We start from the raw sequence: 20,492 nt of genomic DNA, 5'->3' as shown, positions 1-20,492 counted from the left end.
TATAGTTCTAAGATTATTTCTTACCTGTGTTCTTTGGCAGCAAAATCATTACATATAAAAACACTTAAATCTCTATGAAATGTTAGAGAAGTGATATAATTTGATATTTTATAAATGGATAAATATATGTTATAATAAACTCGGTATTTGATTATGAATAATGAAACACACTTATCACCTCCTTAGCACTGGTTTAAGCGGAACTCTATTATCACAGAAAAATAAATGAACACATTGATCCTAACAATAACATTAAAAAGTCCAAGTAGGCAGATACTTTTTATTGCCAACACATGCCACATGTGGTTACAAAGTTAAGTCCAATATAAAAAGGCTGCAACTATACAATCTGACTAGAATAACATCATATAAAACGCTACGCACTTTTCCTTTATAAGTTCATATATATATGCATAATAGTAACACTCAAACATATTTCCGCAATCAATAATGTCCTACGCTCTGTGAAAGTAATTATGTTATTATGAACCATTTAATGTTTCCAAAGGATCATTTTACATATTTTATTAAAATAATTCACAAATCCATTCAAACATAACTGAATTTTAGTTACAGTGCTTATGTATACTACGAAGAGTTTAAAAGTACATAATGAACATGTAAATATCTCGTTTATGCAACTTTACAGTTTATACAAGTTGTTAGAAACGTATTACATTTCTAATTTGAATTTACGTCTTTACCGCCTTTTCTAACGTGCTTTTACGCGACGTCCAATATTGACGTCGACGTCATCATTTTCTGTTGTTATTGTTTTGAACGTCTCTTCCGTTAGCGCAAACATATATTTCAATTCAGGAACTTGATGTAAAACTTGGTAAAGATCAAAAATCGGTAAGATTTATCGAATTGAAATTGAGTGTTTTGTTTTTAAAAGGTTGCTTATTAAATATTTGCACTTGAATACTATTTAGCGTGTTTAAGAAATTTAATTAGAGATATTTGCGTAAGAAATGTAACTGTCGCTTTGAATATATTGTTGAATATATGTTTTTACCTGTGATTTAAATATACTTTTTATTATATGTATAATTGTTTGTAATTTCAGAGAATCGCTACGCTACGCTAGAGAATAAAATTGTAAAGTGAATCAGCGCATACTCGTTTTTTACTGTGGTATCCAAGTTCCCGAACAATTCTCGATTTACGGTGTATGTTGTGTAAACGAAGAAGATGGCTACCGGAAATGAATCCATTCCGACGCACGAGGGATTTGACAGCGCAAAACGTGCGCGCACAGCCCAGTTGTCACAGATGACGAAATTATACAATGAAATAGAACGACACATGATCTCGCACGACAATGAAGAAACTGTCAAAACTTTATACAGTAAAATATGTGAGCGATTTGAACAATTTAAAGCTGCTCATTTACGATGTTTGGATGTGTGCTCAGACTCTGAAGTTGTATCTAAATTAGAAATGAACTATGAAAGTTGTTATAAGAACTTTGTTGAATTCCGGGAAAGATTTTCACAGTGGATTTCTTCTGAGAAAACGCCTGATGATAATAATGACGCCTGTTCTTCAGTCAGCCATGTTAGTTCATCTTCAACAGTGTCCTCGCGCTCCAGGTTAAGAAGCGCGAAAGCTAAACGTTTAATTGCGGAACATAAAATTAAAATGTTAAATAAAAAGCAAGAATTAGAGCGCGCACGCGTAGAACTACAAATGAAACAACAATTACTAGATCAACAGTCTGAACTTGAAGAAGCGCAATTAGAAGAATCAGTATGGCAACAAGCTGTACAGGAAGAGAATGGAGTGAACTTAGAAGTCCAGTCTCAGACAACAGTACAACATTCTACTTCCGGTGAAACAACTTCCGTTACTGGAAATGTGACAGGTACAGTCAGTGATTGTATTCTTCTGCCTAAAACCCATACGACAGCAAGTACGTCTTCTACCGGAAGGAATATAAATTATAATGATATGTGTAGCAGTGCACGTGATCACGGGCATAACCAAGATGAGGCTAAGAGTGCGCATTCTATAAACAATATGAACTCCGAGGTTAGTATTTCTACAATAGACATAGCGTTCCAGAAACTTGCATCTACACTTCAGGAAGGGTTCAATCTTCCGAAACCGGAATTACTCACATTTAGCGGCAAGCCAACTGAATATTGTAAGTTCGTCAAAAACTTCGAAACTAATATCGAAAGTAAAATTACCGATGATAGACTTAGGTTGAGCTATTTAATACAGTACTGTTACGGTGAAGCAAAGTGTTGTATTGAAGATTGTGTTTTGTTGGAACCCAGTGAAGGATACAGGCGCGCACGTGACATCTTGTTCTCACGTTATGGAAGGCCGCACGTGATCGCTAGAACATATATTGAAAAGTTGGTATACGGTCCACAGATAGCAGCATCTGATACAGACGGACTATCAAAATTAGCATTAGAAATGCAAAGGTGTGAAATAACTTTATCGCAACTAGGATATAATTCGGATGTAGATAATTCTGAAAACTTGAGGCGAATTGTGAAACGGTTGCCTATGCATCTGAGAGTGAAATGGGTTGATATAGCACATGTAATTAACGAATCTGGCAGGGAAGTACATTTTACCGACTTAGTGAAATTTGTTGATGAGAAATCACGTGTTGCCAGTTCAATGTATGGAATCGATCTCATTAAAGAAAATCGAACAGCGAAGTCAGCTTCCGGTAAACCGCACGGTACAAAGCCTGTAAAAGATGTAACTACATTGACCACACACAGTAATACTGATCAGAGAAGAAACGAAAGAAAGTGCCGTTGTTGCCATGGTAACTGCCTGGATGTATCTGTATGTAGCAAATTTAAATCGATGAGTCTAAATGAGAGAAAAGAACTGGTGCGAAAATTCAAGTTGTGTTACAACTGTTTGAAAGGCAACCATTCATCTAGCAACTGCAGAAAACCAAAGTCATGTACAGTACCCGGTTGCGAAGTGAAACATAACATGTTGTTACATAGTTGGAGCAGACCCAATCCTGAATCTTCGGCGACACAAGCTGTGACTTGTGCATCTGTGAAGAACTCAAATGCGAAGAACTGTTTAGGAATTATACCAGTTATTGTGAATGCTGAAAATGGAAATTCCTGTCAAACATACGCTCTGTTAGATGACGGTGCAGATAAAACCTTATGTGATGAGAGGTTGTTACAGTCTTTGAACGTCACAAGTAAACCTGTTACATTCAATATTTCAACGGTAAACTCAACAAGTAGTACCATTCACGGACAGGAAATAGATCTTACTGTAATGGCGGTGGACGAAAACAGAAATGAAGAAGTGACACTTTCCAAGGTGTGGTCAGTGATGGAGCTTCCAATCTCAACAAGATCCGCAGCAGTAAATGTTGACTTAAAGAAATTACCCTACTTATCAGATATAGACATACCCCAAATTGACACAAACAATGTTATGCTACTGATCGGTACAGATTCTCCAGCTGCACATATTCCACTCGAAGTGCGTTCAGGAAACATTGATCAACCGTACGCCGTGCGATCACGGTTAGGATGGGCAGTACGTGGTCCAGTTCAAGACACTTGTGAGCCTAATACCGTAAATGTCCACTTTGAACAATCCAGAGACGTGTTACTGCAACAGCAACTGGAAAGAATGTGGAATACAGAATTTAATGATAGATCATTGAATGAAAAGGACTCTATGTCTGTTGAAGACAAACATGCTCTGCAGATTATGGAATCATCTCTTACCCATGAAGATGGTCACTACAAAATTGGATTACCATGGAGGAAGGAGAATGCATCCTTGCCGAACAACATAGCTCTTGCCCAAGTACGCCTACAACAACTGAAACGTAAACTGTCACGTGACCCGGAATTACATAAAATGTATACAACATCCCTGAATGATTATATTGAGAAAGGATACGCAGAAGAGGTGAAAGATGGCCTTGAAAATAATTCTAGACGTACATGGTACTTACCACACCACCCAGTAACAAATGTGAACAAGCCAGGCAAAGTACGTGTAGTTTTCGATTGTGCTGCTAAGTACCACGGCATTTCACTGAACAGCCAATTACTGCAAGGACCGGACTTAATGAACAGTCTAGTAGGAGTTCTCATACGATTTAGGAAAGAGAAGGTAGCTCTAGCCGCAGATATTGAAGCAATGTTTCACCAGGTGCGTGTTATGGAAGAAGACTGTGATGCTTTAAGATTTCTATGGTGGCCTGGGGGTGACATCACACAGCAGCCAAATTGCTATCGTATGAAGGTACATTTGTTTGGAGCTACATCATCACCCAGTTGTGCAGCATATGCCTTAAAGCGTACTGCAACCGACAATGCCCGTTTATTTGGAAAGGAAGTGGTTTCTACAGTAGAGCGAGATTTTTATGTCGATGATTGTCTGAAGTCTGTAGAAACGGATGATAAAGCTATCAAGCTGGCTACAGATCTGCAAACACTAATGAAGTTAGGCGGATTCCGACTTACGAAGTGGTTAAGTAACAGTAGGGCTGTACTGAACGCTATCCCAGAATCTGAACTCGCACCATCTGTCGTCAATCTGAGTCTAGACGAAACTTTACCATGTAATCGAGCACTTGGTGTACAATGGAATGTTAACGACGACAGAATCCAGATTAAAGTCAAGCTGTCTGATAAGCCACTCACGAGACGCGGCATTCTGTCAGTTGTAAGTTCAATATACGACCCACTGGGACTCGTCTCGCCCGTAACACTTCAAGCTAAAGCTATAATACAGAGCCTGTGCAGACTGAAGATCGGCTGGGATGACCAGATACCACAGAGCATCAACAATGAATGGCATACCTGGTTATCAACCTTACCTTGTCTGGAGAATGTGTCTGTAAACCGCTGTTTCCGACCAAGTGACTGTGTTAAATCTACGGAACTGCATATATTTAGTGATGGATCCGAAACCGCCTATGGAGCCTGTGCTTACCTTCGATTTGTTGATACCTATGACAATGTAACATGTTCTCTAGTCATAGGAAAATCTCGTTTAGCCCCGATCAAACAGATGTCTATACCACGTCTTGAGTTATCCGGAGCTGTTGTCGCTTGCCGTATTTATTCGATGTTGTCCGAGGAACTAGATATAAAGATTGATCAAGTTACCTTCTGGACTGATTCCATGATTGTATTAGGATACATAAAGAACGTATCAAAACGGTTCAAGACATTCGTTGGCAATAGACTCAGCATTATACATAATACTACCTCACCAGACCTGTGGCGCCATATTGACACAAAGTCGAATCCCGCAGATATAGCTTCAAGAGGCATACATGCGAATGACACTAAGAATCTACATATTTGGCTAAATGGACCAGATTTTCTAAGAAAAGATCATACTCAGTGGCCACAGAATCAGCTTGCACCGGAAGTAACCGACGATGATACAGAAGTGAAGAGAGAAGTCAAGATAAACATCACAATGACTAATAGAAGTCTAGATGATATCATTGATCGCTACTCAAGTTGGACTAAACTTAGAAGAGCAGTCGCGTGGTTACTTAGATACAAGGTATTTTGCAGACAGAAATACTTAAATCACGAACTTGACATGGAAAAAGGAAACTTAACATTAGCGGAAATCCAGAAAGCAGAACACGAATTACTGATACATGTACAAGAGGAAACATTCGCACATGAGATGAATAACTTAAAACAATACAAGCCAGTCAGAACTGATAGCAGTATTGCATCCCTTAACCCCAAAATATGTGACAAACTAATCCGAGTACAAGGACGTATACGATCTCAAAACCCCAGTAAATGTCCCATTATACTACCAAGCAAGCACACTATAACAAAATTAATAATTCGACATATTCATGAGAATAACGGTCATGTCGGAAAACAACAGGTACTTGCAATCTCGCGTGAGAAGTACTGGATAGTTCGAGGACTGAGTACTGTAAAAGGTGTAGTGAGAAGTTGCTTAGTGTGCAGACGACAACACTCCCCCCTGCTACAACAACAGATGGCGCCTCTTCTTGAAGAGCAGACGACACCAGATGAACCCCCTTTCACTTACGTTGGAATAGATTACTTTGGTCCACTGATTGTAAAAGAAGGTCGCACACATGTGAAAAGATATGGCTGTCTTTTTACCTGTCTTTCAACTAGAGCGGTACACCTGGAGGTCTGTCATAGTTTGACAACTAACTCCTTCGTCGCAGCATTTCAACGCTTTACCTGTCGCAGAGGATATCCAAAGAAGGTGTATAGTGATAATGGCACAAATCTTGTAGGTGGCGATCGTCAGCTGCGGCAGTCGATACAAGAATGGAACTCTTCAGTAATAGGGAAATATATGACAGAAAAGGAAATAGAATGGCACTTTAACCCGCCTCAAGCGAGTCATAGAGGAGGAGCCTGGGAAAGGATGATTCGTTCCACACGAACAATTTTAAAAGCGTTGATCAGGCAACAATTGCTCACAGATGAACAATTAGTTACGCTGATGACAGAAACTGAAAGAATCCTGAACGATAGACCAATAACCAAGGTTAGCGATGATCCTGAAGACATGTCTGCCCTCACACCAAATATGCTACTACTAATGAAGACTAACAGTAGTATTCCAAGGGGAATATATAATAAGAATGACACATATGTAAAACGATGGTGGAAGCAGGTGCAATATCTTTCAAACGTTTTCTGGAGAAGATGGATACGAGAATACTTACCAGCTATACAACAGAGACAAAAATGGCAAAGAAAGACCACTGATTTACGTGTAGGTGATATTGTGCTAGTGTTTGACGAAAGTACCCCAAGAGGAAAATGGCCGTTGGGAAGAATTGTAAAAACAAACAAAAGCCGTGATGGACATGTACGAAGCTGTATTGTAAAGTATAAAAATACACAAACAGTGAAACCAATTACGAAGTTGTGCCTACTTGAAAGTTCAGCTTAAGCTTAAGAGTACGAATGATCTGTGTACGAACAATCCGGGCAATTTGTAACTCGAATTTATCAGCTGCCGTTTTTACATGAAGTTACATAGACACTTTCTCAGAAGTGACGCTGATATCATGAAAGAAATATACTTGTAAATATTCCAAAGAGGATAAATTACAGCATTTAAATGGAAGTAGTGTGCTTTCAAGTCAAAGGACTGTGCTAGGGTATTTATTCGAAAAACATAATTATCAAGACTGTTAATGATACTACATTAATTTGTAACATACATGTTTATGATAAATTTGAATTCTGTTATGAAATCTGGAAATTTCATGGCGAGGACTGTTAGAAACGTATTACATTTCTAATTTGAATTTACGTCTTTACCGCCTTTTCTAACGTGCTTTTACGCGACGTCCAATATTGACGTCGACGTCATCATTTTCTGTTGTTATTGTTTTGAACGTCTCTTCCGTTAGCGCAAACATATATTTCAATTCAGGAACTTGATGTAAAACTTGGTAAAGATCAAAAATCGGTAAGATTTATCGAATTGAAATTGAGTGTTTTGTTTTTAAAAGGTTGCTTATTAAATATTTGCACTTGAATACTATTTAGCGTGTTTAAGAAATTTAATTAGAGATATTTGCGTAAGAAATGTAACTGTCGCTTTGAATATATTGTTGAATATATGTTTTTACCTGTGATTTAAATATACTTTTTATTATATGTATAATTGTTTGTAATTTCAGAGAATCGCTACGCTACGCTAGAGAATAAAATTGTAAAGTGAATCAGCGCATACTCGTTTTTTACTGTGGTATCCAAGTTCCCGAACACAAGTTATCTATTTCACTAATATTTTACCGAATTTCAGTGATCCGGTGGTCACGTGAAAAAAAGTACCTTTTATCTTTTGAAATGGCATATCATATTCAATCCAACTAGAGTTCGAATCAGTCCGAAGTATTGCCATGTAATACAAAGTCCCCTACTGGAAGGCACCTAATTTTCTCTAGTGCAGAATTAACATAATAAACTGATATCTGTCAATTATATATAAATAATATTGTACTATATAATCAATATGTCATAACAAAACACTTGGATTAAAATTTGCATATACAAATTCTACAACTGTTGTTGATTGTTTCATAATATCTATAAATATAAAAAAAAGTGTGCTAGAATATCACAATTTATGGCCATCATAGCAAATTTCTTTATACTAGCACCTGTATTTTCATACGATTTTTTTGGCTTATCATAAAAAAGTTATAATATAAGTCATTTGTAGTAACAACAAAGGAAAGTTATGTGTGTGTTCAGGTTTAACGCCCTTTTCAACAGTTTTTCAGTCATACAAAGGGAAGTTAATCCTAAAAAAAATCATATATAATATAAGTCCACACAAAACTCTTTGTCAGGTAGAGATAGGTCAAAATACACCTAAAAATGAAAGTAACATGCATGTTGTGCTGCAGAAAGGTAGTCTCGATCTTTCCTTACAGCAGTAATAAATAATTAACATTTATAAGCTATATAAGCTATTTATAGTAACAACAAAGGGAAGTAATTCTAAAAACAAGGTGCCTCATGGTGGTGCACATGCATGAAGAAGAAATGCTCTGGACGAGTTATGGACCGGACAGGAAAAAAGCCCTGTTGACCTTTGACCTCCAATTGTGACCTTGACCTTTAAGCCAGTGGTCCAGGTTTTGCGCCTGACACGTCGTCTTATCATGGGGAACATTTGTGCCAAGTAATATTAAAATCCTTTAATGATTGACAGAGTTATGGACCGGACACGAAACAGACCCTGTTCATGCCATGTTAACATCTGACTGCCAAGTGTGACCTTGACCTTTGAGCTAGAGGTCTGAAAGTTGCGCATGAAACATCGTCTTATTGTGCCAAGTAATATTAAAATCCCTTCATGGGTGGCAGAGTGATGGACCGGACAAGTAATATTAAAATCCCTGAATGAATGACAGAGTTATGGACCGGATATGAAATTGCGGACGGACGGACGGAATGACGGACGGACGGACGGACAAGTGCATTCCTATAGTCCCCGAAACTGGTTTTCAACCAGTAGGGGATTAAAAAGCTGATAGTTTTCTCCTTTTTTTGAAAAACTTTAAAGAACATGAATATGCACAATACCAGAAGGAGTGACATTTCGTACTATTGTTGCAATTGCGCCAACTAAATAAAAAGACAGATTGTATTTTGTGAAAAAATCTGTTTTTGCTTGTTGTTATTGTTGTAATCTGGTAAAAAGGCAACATACAAGTATCAGGTTGGATTTTCGGGAAAATCTATCAATTTTTTCTTATTGTTGTAATGTGGTAAAAAAGACAAAACTACAAGTATCATGTTTGATTTGGGAATCTATCAATAATTGTTTGCTGTTATTGTTTTTTTTTATATATTTGGGTTGGGTTTAACGCCGTTTTTCAGCGATATTTCAGTTATACCTAACCAGTGTTCAATGGTTAATGTACAGTACAAACCTGTTTTCCGCAAGACTTGCCAATTTCCCCACTTGAATCAGCGGTGGAGGACAAATGATTTCAGACACAATGTTCTTTATCAGAGGAGAACATACGTCCCATCCAGGGATCGAACTCACGACCCTGCGATCCGTAGATCTGCGCTGTCCCTACTGAGCTAATTAGTGTTATTTTTGTAATTTGGTAAAAAAGTACAAAATAAAAGTATCAAATTGGATTTGGGAAAATCCACCAGAGTGTACTTAAAATTTCATTTTCAAAACACCTGCAAGGAAACACTAAGACTTTTTTGAAATCCTTTACAGGCTTTTTTCCCCTTCATCATATTCATTTTTGCTACAACACTACTTTGTTTAGAAATTGAGTCTTAAAGTTTCAAACTCTGGCGTTTTCAAACGTGGGTTATATCCGGACTTTTTTGTGTGTGGAAGTTGGCACTGTTTGCTGTCAGCCAATGCTGCAGCTTCTCATACTTGAGTGGGATCTCACAATTTATCTGACACAAATTGCCTGCCGGAGTCTACATTAAGGTCTTCTGTCTATGTATATGTAAGAAGAAGCGGGTTATATGAATTGTCTTACCTTATTTTAGAATACAAGATCGAATAACTTTGGTTACGAAAAGGACACTGATGCTGATAAAACACCCTAACATTCCTTTGTAGTACATTTTAGGCTAGACGTGTTCCTTGCTAATTTTATTTACAAATGTTACCATTGTCTTCGAAGTAAGTGATTACTAGAAATAAATTTAAAAGTATAAAAAATGAGAGGAATGATTAAGTATCTACACATAAAACTGATGGAAGTCTTCACTTCAGAATACCAAACAAAGTGATAACAAACATGGCATTGATTCATACTGATGAGAAACAAACAAGACAAAGAAAATGTACTCGGGGGTTATATTATTCGAAAAATACACCTAACGGCCCTTTAAACGATACAAATTACTAGTGTTGTAAAATCGGTTTCAAAACAAAATCGGTAATCGAATCGAATCTGAACAGCTATTTCGATTCACAATCGATTATATAATCGAAAGTAAAAGCATTCAGACTTACCTATAATTATACTCTTATTATAGATTCCACTTAGGCAATACATTTCAGATAATTTCATAAAACAAAAATATACTATGCTTTTATCATTACTTGGGACTAGGGATGTTTATTAAAATTGAACTCGTAAATACTTTTCTTGATAAGTAAATTAAACCAATAACAAGTGTCAAGTGATCATGGTGAATACATTTAATGTATTTAGGGAATGCATTTTTACTTTTAACTATAAATTTCTATAAGTATAAAATTGATTAATTTAATCTCAATCTCGTTGGCTTGATAAGATAAAATATAAAACAAGACAGTTCAAGACTATTTCAAAATAAGTTGACAAATTGACAGACACAGAGAGGTACATCGGGATCATTGTTAAATAATTCACAAGTCCATACGAATTACGAAGAGTTCGAATAGTTTGGGTACGAAATCATACCTTTGTTCACATATGATTTTCGGCAGAGTTTGCAAATAACAGATTGCATGTTGAGGTTTTCTTTAATAGGTGGTCCTTGTTTTGTTTTTTCGAAGCCAAAATAAGCCCACACAGTCGACCGAACTTTTCATGGACACTTTTTTCTGCCATTTTACGTGTGAGAGTGACGTCCCTTGCGGTTTAATTAACGAAATGTATGAAAATTACGGATATATGGAATGAACGGAAAGGGATCAATTGCGCGAAAAGCGCTAGCGACATCGATTTCAGAACTCCAACATCGATAGTCGGCGACCTGCGGCTGCCGGCGACGATTATTCGATTTAACTCGATCATCGTTTCATCACTACAAATTACATTTTTATCGATTTTAAGGAACGTGTTTTTATTTTGTGTTGCCGCCCAACATAATTGTTTTCCCGACTAATGAACCCACTGTACCTAATAAATTTTAGAAATTTTGAAGCATGGTTGCTTTTTTCAAAAACAAAGTACTTTTGCGTTGCCCATAGAATTAAACTGTCAGTTATGCAAATACAAATACACCCTACTACCCTGCAAAATTTATAAAACTTAACAAACATGAATAGTTGTCAATAATTATAGTTAAGAGCACGATCAAGCTGATATTCACTTATGTTTGGGTTGTAATCTTGCATATTATCACGTTTACTATTCATTGTCTTGATATCAAAAGCACGAATTTACTAGTGGCCAGAACAATCGTTTAAGCTATACGGTTATTTTTATACAGTTTTCATGTGCAGTCATATATAACCAAATGGAAAATTCATTTTTTTTTTACTTTCTTATTATTATGAAACATTTGTTCGGTAATTACTTTGTGATCATGTTTTTTTTTCTTCTCTCAATCTTGAAATGGCTGCAGCATTTCCCAATTATTTGACTTTTTTCAACAATTTTAAAAATAACTTCGCTGGGATTTTTACAATCAAAGATATTATCAAGTGAAGTCTCTAGCTTTTGCAAACAAATATGAGCCGTGCCATGAGAAAACAAACATAGTGGGTTTGCGGCCAGCATGGATCCAGACCAGCCTGCATCTGGTCAGGATCCATGCTGTTCGCTTACAGTTTCTCTAATTCCAATAGGCTTTGAAAGCGAACAGCATGGATCCTGAACAGACTGCGCGGATGCGCAGGCTGGTCTGGATCCATGCTGGTCGCAAACTCACTATGTTGGTTTTCTCATGGCACGGCTCATATGTTAATGTGGATTGCATTTAGTTTGAATTTGTGATCATTTGATCTGAGTAAATCATCCAACAATATACTAAGCCTGCCTGTCACAAAAATATTTTATCTAAATCTTTGAAAATCAATATCAAATTTATGTAACTTGACTACTGGTATGCGGAATAACGCCAACAAATAATTACAATCGGCACTTCATAAAAAGTGGACAATTTTTTGTTTTTACAAAATGTCCAGGGTTCTGCTTTCGGTGCGCATGCTTGTGCACAAGGTGTTTTTATAAGGGGCACCACGGTTTTCCAAAATGAAGGCACTTCCAATATGGTATGCAACATACAGATGTTAAAACAGGCTTAGTCGTATTCTAACTGATACCTATGGGATTAATGTAGCGATTAACTGTTATTTTTCCCTCGAACAGAGTTAATTCCAATTAAAGAAAATCAAATTTAACCATAAATTATAAATAAGTTCATTTCAGCTTCAGGCATCACTTTCCAGTTTAATTACGGAAATATACGTTCTGAGTATAGTTCTATCCCATCATATCACCAGCTACTACCACGTTTTCAATATTGTGATAAGCACAAACATAGACTACCGAAAATACATGTTGTTCTATAACAAATGGAAGCATATAAGATTCTTTCACTAGTTGTATGTGCAGATGGGAATATCTGGCTCGAGGGTAACTGTTTAAGCGGTAACGAGGCTCCTGCCGAGTTACCGCGTTAACAGTTACCCGAGAGCCAGATATTCCCATCTGAACATACAGCCAGCGATTGAATCTTTTCTTGCATGCCATATTCAACAAATAATAGTAAAAATAAATTCATACAAATGATTTTCTTATAGCACTTTTTTCTTATAGCAGCGTATTAACAAAGCGCGGGAACTTTACGTCCGTAAACAGGAAGTACGTCATGACGTTACAAAGTCGAAAACAACGTAAAAGTTTCGGTTTTGTTTTATCATCTGCATTGAAACGTTATGTTATTTCCGTAAAATGACGTTTTTTGAATCGAGAAATATGTTATAAGGAACAAAGAGAAACTATCAAGGTATTTGATTTTTATCCCGTTTTACGTAAAACATTAATATTACTATACAAATCTTCTGTACATATGTAGTTCGTTATACGTCATTTACAGCACGAGAGTCATCTTACACCCCGGGGTGGGGTGTAGTTTTCCAGCACCGGTGAAATCACCAGAAATCCCAGTCTGGTATGCAAGAAAAGGGTCGTATTTAGCAAAATCACTGGAATATATCATCTTTTCTGAGTGACATGATTTTTAGTTGTAAGTTGTACAACTTCTGTAGTAAGATTTGAAAAGAAACACAATATTGTTAGAGCAAGATGAAAATCCTTGCAAAAGCAAACCAGTTTGAAATATAGTGTTATTCAAATCTTTCAAAGAGTAATAAATGTAATAACTATTTTTACTATACTATGAATTGTTTCTTCTATATCCTTAGGACAGTTTTTATATTTTTTTACAATCTCGCGAGGCATATTAAGACAACACAAAAAATGACGCCAGGCGACCTTCAGCTTTTCCGGGAAGTAAAGAAGCGAACGTAATATTTGTGTTGGTCTACATTTAGGGTTCACGCGCTGGGGTCACATACAGTATCAATACTGTTTCTCTGAGAATGAAACAAGCGTGTAGGTGTTAATCAAACGTTTCAACCAGATAGTTTTATTGCAGGTCTTCGTTAAAATATATATATTTATATATATATAATGTAAATAATAAAAAAACCGGATAAATACAGGGAAAAATAAACTCGAGGAAGGTTCTTAATCAGGTATAGTATCTATTTATTATACGAATAGAAAGTCAAACATTCAACCGATTTCATCGTTCTGACGGATCTTCAGGAAAGATACAGTCAAAAATACAGTCAAAAATCTTTTTTTTTACCACATCAAAGAGAAAAACTCTGACTGGGTCAGTTGGGATAATAGTGAAAGTCAGCAAAGGTCATGATCTAATTAATATTTAAGCGAGGTTTTGTGATTCTAGTCAAAATACTTTTTTTTTTCTTAAAACCATTTTCATTTTTTTTACAAAATCAAGGGGGAAAGCTCTGCTTTTACTGGGTCAAAGGGAAGAATACTGCCTTGTGTTAAATACAACGTAATAATTATGTATGTGAGGTTTGGTGATTCTAGCTTAAACACTTTTGAATTATATATTTCAATTTCAGACGGACGCACACATGCGGGGATGAATGAACAGCCGGACGATCAACGCAAAAATAATATCCATCCGCCTTTGGCGGGGAATAATAAAACGCTTTTGTACACTGACAAAACATGCCGTATATTCAATCAAGCTATTTTGCACTTTGTCAATCTAACATGTATGTTTTAATTCATGTACATATTTTGTTTTAATTTGTTGCCTCAATGACGTTCATGTGATCTCAACAAATATCCAGAAAAACTAGATTTTCCAAAGCCATGTATAACATGGCTTCCATGTGGCCATTGCACAGAAATAAACACTTTGTCTCCTCTATTTAACCTTAAAATGACTACAGCATTTCCCTGGTCCCACGTAGTAAAATATCCGCCATCTCGAGATATTCTATGATCACTTATTGCTGAAACAGTCACAATGTCATTAACTTTAATACTAGCTTCAACATAATGTCCTTTCTCTGACACAATATTTGTGTTAAAGGTGTAAGTTCCAGATACAGGTGCAGTGAAGACGCCTGTATGTTTGTTGTATGCATTGCCAATATTTGTTAACACGTTGTTGAAGATTATTGTATCGTACAATTAAAATGTCACCGATTCTTTTGTTAAAGATGCTTGAAATGCAACCTCTGGTCTTCGAATGCGTCTTCGTACAGCTGCTGAAATAGAGACATAATGTTTAAAATTGAAATTAATTGTGTTCTTGGTTTAACGTAGGTCCCTCTTGCTTTTATCACATACATACTTCAACACATTTTTCCTCATGTTCAATGGCTTTGTTTACTGTAATTTGTATGACAGTTTACATTTCATACAAACATTTACTAATACCGTGTTCACACTAGCAGAACGGTTTTATTTTTATTAGGCACTAATTGGCTATAATTGGTATTTGACATTCAAAACCCATCAAAATATAATCTAGTTTGCGTCCACACTAGGCAAAGAAATGTGGTTTAAATATATACATGCAATGTTGGAAGTTAACAAACATCTTGCAATAAGCAAAAAAGGTTACAAAGAATTGAGGCTAACAGAAACAAAAAGGGGTCATCAATATTTAAACTTCTGTGTTCATCCAAGAATTTCTGTTCATTCCATCTATTGTCCATTTTGAGTGTCAGCATGACTCCTTATCGCAATTTAATGTTTTTGTTTCAACAACAGTCCAATTACTTTTGCCAGCCACAGCATCAATTGTTTGATACAAAAGAGAAACACATGGCATTCTTCCTTCAAAAGGTAAGATCTGTAGATTTGGGATTGTAAAACCAGTTATAACCCACATTTGCGTTCACATTTGTAAAATAATGTAGCATTACTTTTTAATGTAGTATTAAAACCACCTCCCGAGGTAGTTTTAATGCTACATTACAGAAACCACTTGACCTTTACAGAATTCACGTTTAACACCGCATACAGTGTGGACGCAAACGAGTTTAAAAAATAAACCCAAGTTAATGTAGGATTAAAAACGTAGTCTGAACACGGTATAAAGGGGGTGAATAACGCTATATCGATTTTAATTCACTATCGTCTTAATATATTACAGAGCCGTCTTGTTTTATTTCACTGATACAGTTCAATACACCTTTAAATAGTTACAGCTTAAAAACATGCTTATCAGCTCATGTCATTTTTGTTCACTGTTATTATATCTGACTCATATATTGGAATTGGAATTTCATTATCGCACACCATTAAGTTTTTCAACAACATTCAGTTGATACAAACAGATAACAAACGTAGCTGATAATCATAAATTTTCATTATTGTTTTCACGGGATTAACAAAACCATTACCAGAAATAGATGCAAAAACACAAATTAGAAATTATTATCTTATTGATTCAATTAAGAGACATGTGCGGCATACAAATCACTTTAAGATTTTCATTTCATGATTTGACGCACGCACGAAGATAAAGACCTTTCAGTTTCGGAAGCGTTCCGACTAACTATGACGGTGCAAAAAAATGATCACAATGTTCTGTTGGTAAAATTGTTTCTTTTGAGACTTTTGTGATAACATTGGTACATATAATTGATCATTGATCAAGAAATGAAGAAGGGAAATACATGCATTTAATGGATCTTCTAATAGTCGTGAACTATTAAAAACAAACAAAGTTTTAATATATTAAACGTAAAGCAATTTCTTGTTGTTAAGCTTACTAAATTACTACTGCAAGTTATTGAAACAAAACAGGTTTAGTGACACTGATCAGCTTGTTCCAGTATGATTTAATGCATAATCAAAAGACCTAATACACATCTTGATCAAATCATGATCAAATATTTGTTTGTAGAACCTAGATTAAGATAAAGGTATTTGGGGCTATTGATAACATTAAAATGCATTTTTCAGAAGTAATACTCGTTTTAAAAGATTTCTAAACCATATGCATTTTCACACGTTATCTAGTAAAAATCAAGATATGATTGTAGAAAATTAAAAAATAAAACTGGCAAAATTTTACACGGACATGCTATAACATCACACGCATTGAAAACTATTTAAGATTTTATCAGGCAGATATATACTCGTACTATGTCTACAATAGGGAATATTTAATTCATTGGCGTTTCTTCTTCCGACTTTAGAATTAATCGGAATGAATTAGGTTAAAATATCATAATATTACCAGTTGCTTTAATAAAAGTGGTTAATAATAATCTATTTTAGAAAGACAATGCAGTAGTCACTTTATTTTGAAATATAGAAGTGCCATTTGCTTAAATAACACAACGTGGCGTACCTCGCTTTTTCAAGATATGACTGTTGTTTTCCGTGCCTTCATCTGTTGTACTAAATCCATTTCTTGAACCAATAATTTTCGTCTCAAGTTGTCTTACTCTTTCTTTTAAAGACACCATTTCATTTTTCAGTACATGTATTTCTGTGGCGTATTTTTCAGTAAGTTTGTTAGATTTTGAGTCTTCCTCGTTGGAGTTCATATCATTCAGAGGGTTTCCCATCAAAATAGTGACACGTATACAAGATACAGCACATATAAAAAATATTCCTCTCTCCATGTTATTAAGACGCCTGCAAAGACAGTAGCTGAAGTTTACAAAGATTACATTCAAATGCTACCAAAGTCGGCCTTTGTACGTCATACATTCGAAACATGAATGACTCATGGTGACGTGAAGCGTAAGCATTAAATATTGCTTGCCTGACTTTAAATGATATAACGTAAATATTTACACAAACCTTTATTTTCTATGGACAGAGGCAAGTAAAAAGAAAAATGAGTTTTCATCTTCACGTCATATCAAGAAATTACCAATTTGGCATATAAATGAATGAATTAAGTCATTTGATATCATTGTAAACTCACAAAGCAGTGTTTGATGAAATAGGCAAAGATTGTTTAATAGCTATATGAAAATTGTTTAATAGCTTTATGAAAATTAATTAATAGCAAATTGAAGATTGTTTAATAGCTATATGAAGATTGTTTAATAGCTATATGGCTAATCCTGCAGCGTCAGGTCAAAGGGCGTTTATCGGATAGCAGGCATATCTCGTAGGTGGCTGCTAAGACATTGTACCCATGTAAAATCTCATTACATTTTTTTTCACCACTAAAATTTCGAGATGCGCATAATGAAACAAAATGCCGAAACAAAGTCTATTTTAATCTGCATACAGTCAATTATGTCTTTATAATGATAGCATGTATTTTCCTGCTCCCCATAGAAATCACACAATATGTTGTCAAAATAAACGAAGTTTTGGAATGGTGTGATCGTGTCTAGAGACTGTGTCACAGGTTCTTGAAAGCATAGCTTAATGGACCCAAGATATAAATTTGCTGTCAAGATCTTGTTTGCATAAACCCTACCTATTAACCGCATAAAGACATTTCATTCATTCCTCATATATAAATATAAATGGGTACCGTTATAACTCATGCGTATTCTTAAAAAAATAGATAGATACACATCGTATACGTCAATGTAAAACGTGACATTTCTACATATTCATATTGATGATCTATTGGATACACTTCAGTTTGTCTTGAGATTATTGAACAAGTCAGTCAAGTGACTTAGAAATATTGTGTTTCGTTCAAATCTGGATAACAAGAGAAGTCTCTGTTTATCCCCACTATTCAGTCTTACAATGGTGCATTGAAAACGCCGGTTTGTTTGTTGTATGCATTGCCAATAGTTGTGTTCATACTATTGACGATAATTGTATCATACAGTTTTAATTTCGCCGATTCCTTTGTTAATTTGTGAAAGATGTTTGACAGGCTACCTCAGATATTCAAACATCTTCTTACAATCACTGAAATATCGAGATAACATTTTAATTTCATTTGGTTTATTTCATGAATTACCAGTGTACATGTATCAATAAGAAGTATATAGCAACACAAAGGTTTCATGATCCCCAGCCGCGTCATAAATGGTACCAGTAGCTCCCTTGCTTGGCGCTCAATATTAAAAGGGAAACCGGCCTTCTCTCACACCCTTGTGTTGACAGATACCATTAGGAATGAGGTGTTGAGAGTGATTAATATACTAAGTAAGTTGTAGAACTTAAACCTAAAATAAATTAGTATAAACTAAAGGTTCCATGACTGTTAGTTTCATGAGCTTCGATTATAAATTATATTTTTTCTACAGACATATACGGATGTAAATCTACTTGTGTTATTTTGCATTTCATCATCCCATACCGTGCTGTTCCTTCCTTTATTTACAAAGATATACAATAATCTAAAATTTCTAACTCCCTCTCGATATTTTGACAATATATATCAATATACTAAAGTGCATTTCCGTAATATCATACGCACTTAGAAAATATTTTGTTCAAAACATAGTAAGATCTCAACGCATTCGAGTAATCATTTCATCAATTTTACTATACACATTAATATTGCGAGCGAATTTCGTTTAAAGGGAGGAAATTTTGTCAAAAGGCAAAGTAACATTTTATGAGTTTAAGTTAATTTTGTTTGATGTTTCAACATACATGACTGGAAATGTATTACATATCCCTGTATCTACCGTATTCTGCATTTTCTTGTGACTTTTTAAAAATAGAGAGAGGTCGTAAAACGAATGTAATTATATGTCTGTACCATTTGAATGTTACTATTCATGTATTTTCATACCAACATATGAGCCGCACCATGAGAAAACCAACATAGAGCATTTGCGACCAGCATACTGTTCTCTAACGGTCTCTCTAATTGCAACAGAGTTATGGATCCTGACCAGACTACGCTGATGCGCAGGCTGGTCTGGATCCTTGCTGGTCGCAAATGCACCATGTTGCGAATCATTATATGTTTAAAAGTTATTTGCAAAATGCTGGAGAAATCATATAAAGGATGACGAAGGGATATTCATAAGATACCATTTTCAGAACTAAGGAGGTCGCATTTGCTTGAAATGATCTGATTTAGTCCTGTGACTTGACATTGTATACATTTATTACAACAGTAAGGAAATTGTACTTTCGTCCAATCTGGACAACCCCCACAAAGGTTGTGATTTTCTTACCGTAGTCCTTATTGCATCATAATAATAAAGTCGACAAATCACGTTCTAAATATTGTCAGTCACGACAATTTGTCTCGCAATATTTTTAAATCAAAATGAACAACACAGATTACCTGCCTACTATCACGCTCCTTAAACTTCAGCATAGCAGTTAATAAGTAAACATTCACCTTTAACACTGTAAATAATATTCCTACTTTACCGTATACATTTCAGCCATAAGGGAAGTAAATTAGATTTAAAACATGTTTCTAAAATATATAGTAAGCACGAGTTGCCCGCCGCTTCTGACTGACTGTTGAAAATAAATAACAAATTCTCATAAAATGAGATAAGGCCGTGACTTTCTTATTACAATATTATCTTAGATTCTTTTTGACTATCATGGCATATTGTACTAAATATAAATACATGTATTATGAAACAAAAAAATGAAATGAAATGCGTTGTAACAAAATTATAATGAATATTCCAGCATTATTCCTAACCGACTCAATGAGCTTGTTTTTTCTATGACACATTAATCTTAAATAACTGTCATCACCAAAGGAACTTTTTATGTGAAAAATATATAATGTAAGCCCAAAAGCTTTGAACTAAGACTG

The 20,492-nt window shown here is 35.3% G+C and overlaps 1 protein-coding gene and 1 pseudogene across 1 annotated transcript; one reads left to right on the top strand and one right to left on the bottom strand.

The window, feature by feature from the left end:
• Nucleotides 1–1,194: 1,194 nt before the first annotated feature.
• On the top strand, nt 1,195–6,936 carry LOC123555985 (uncharacterized). Its single transcript, XM_053524113.1, has one exon. It carries the CDS (start codon nt 1,195–1,197, stop codon nt 6,934–6,936), a length of 5,742 nt encoding a protein of 1,913 aa, XP_053380088.1.
• Nucleotides 6,937–13,852: 6,916 nt separating this feature from the next.
• On the bottom strand, nt 13,853–20,101 carry LOC123547849 (complement C1q-like protein 4; annotated as a pseudogene).
• Between the last annotated feature and the right edge of the window lie 391 nt (nt 20,102–20,492).

Source organism: Mercenaria mercenaria, chromosome 15 (assembly GCF_021730395.1).
Source record: "Mercenaria mercenaria strain notata chromosome 15, MADL_Memer_1, whole genome shotgun sequence".
Classification (NCBI taxonomy): Eukaryota; Metazoa; Mollusca; class Bivalvia; order Venerida; family Veneridae; genus Mercenaria; species Mercenaria mercenaria.
Note: the sequence above shows the minus strand (reverse complement) of the source record. Positions and strands in the feature narration are given on the sequence as shown.

Coding starts and splice junctions, on each gene's coding strand:
- LOC123555985 (XM_053524113.1), top strand. CDS start 1,195: ATGGCTACCGGAAATGAATCCATTCCGACGCACGAGGGATTTGACAGC.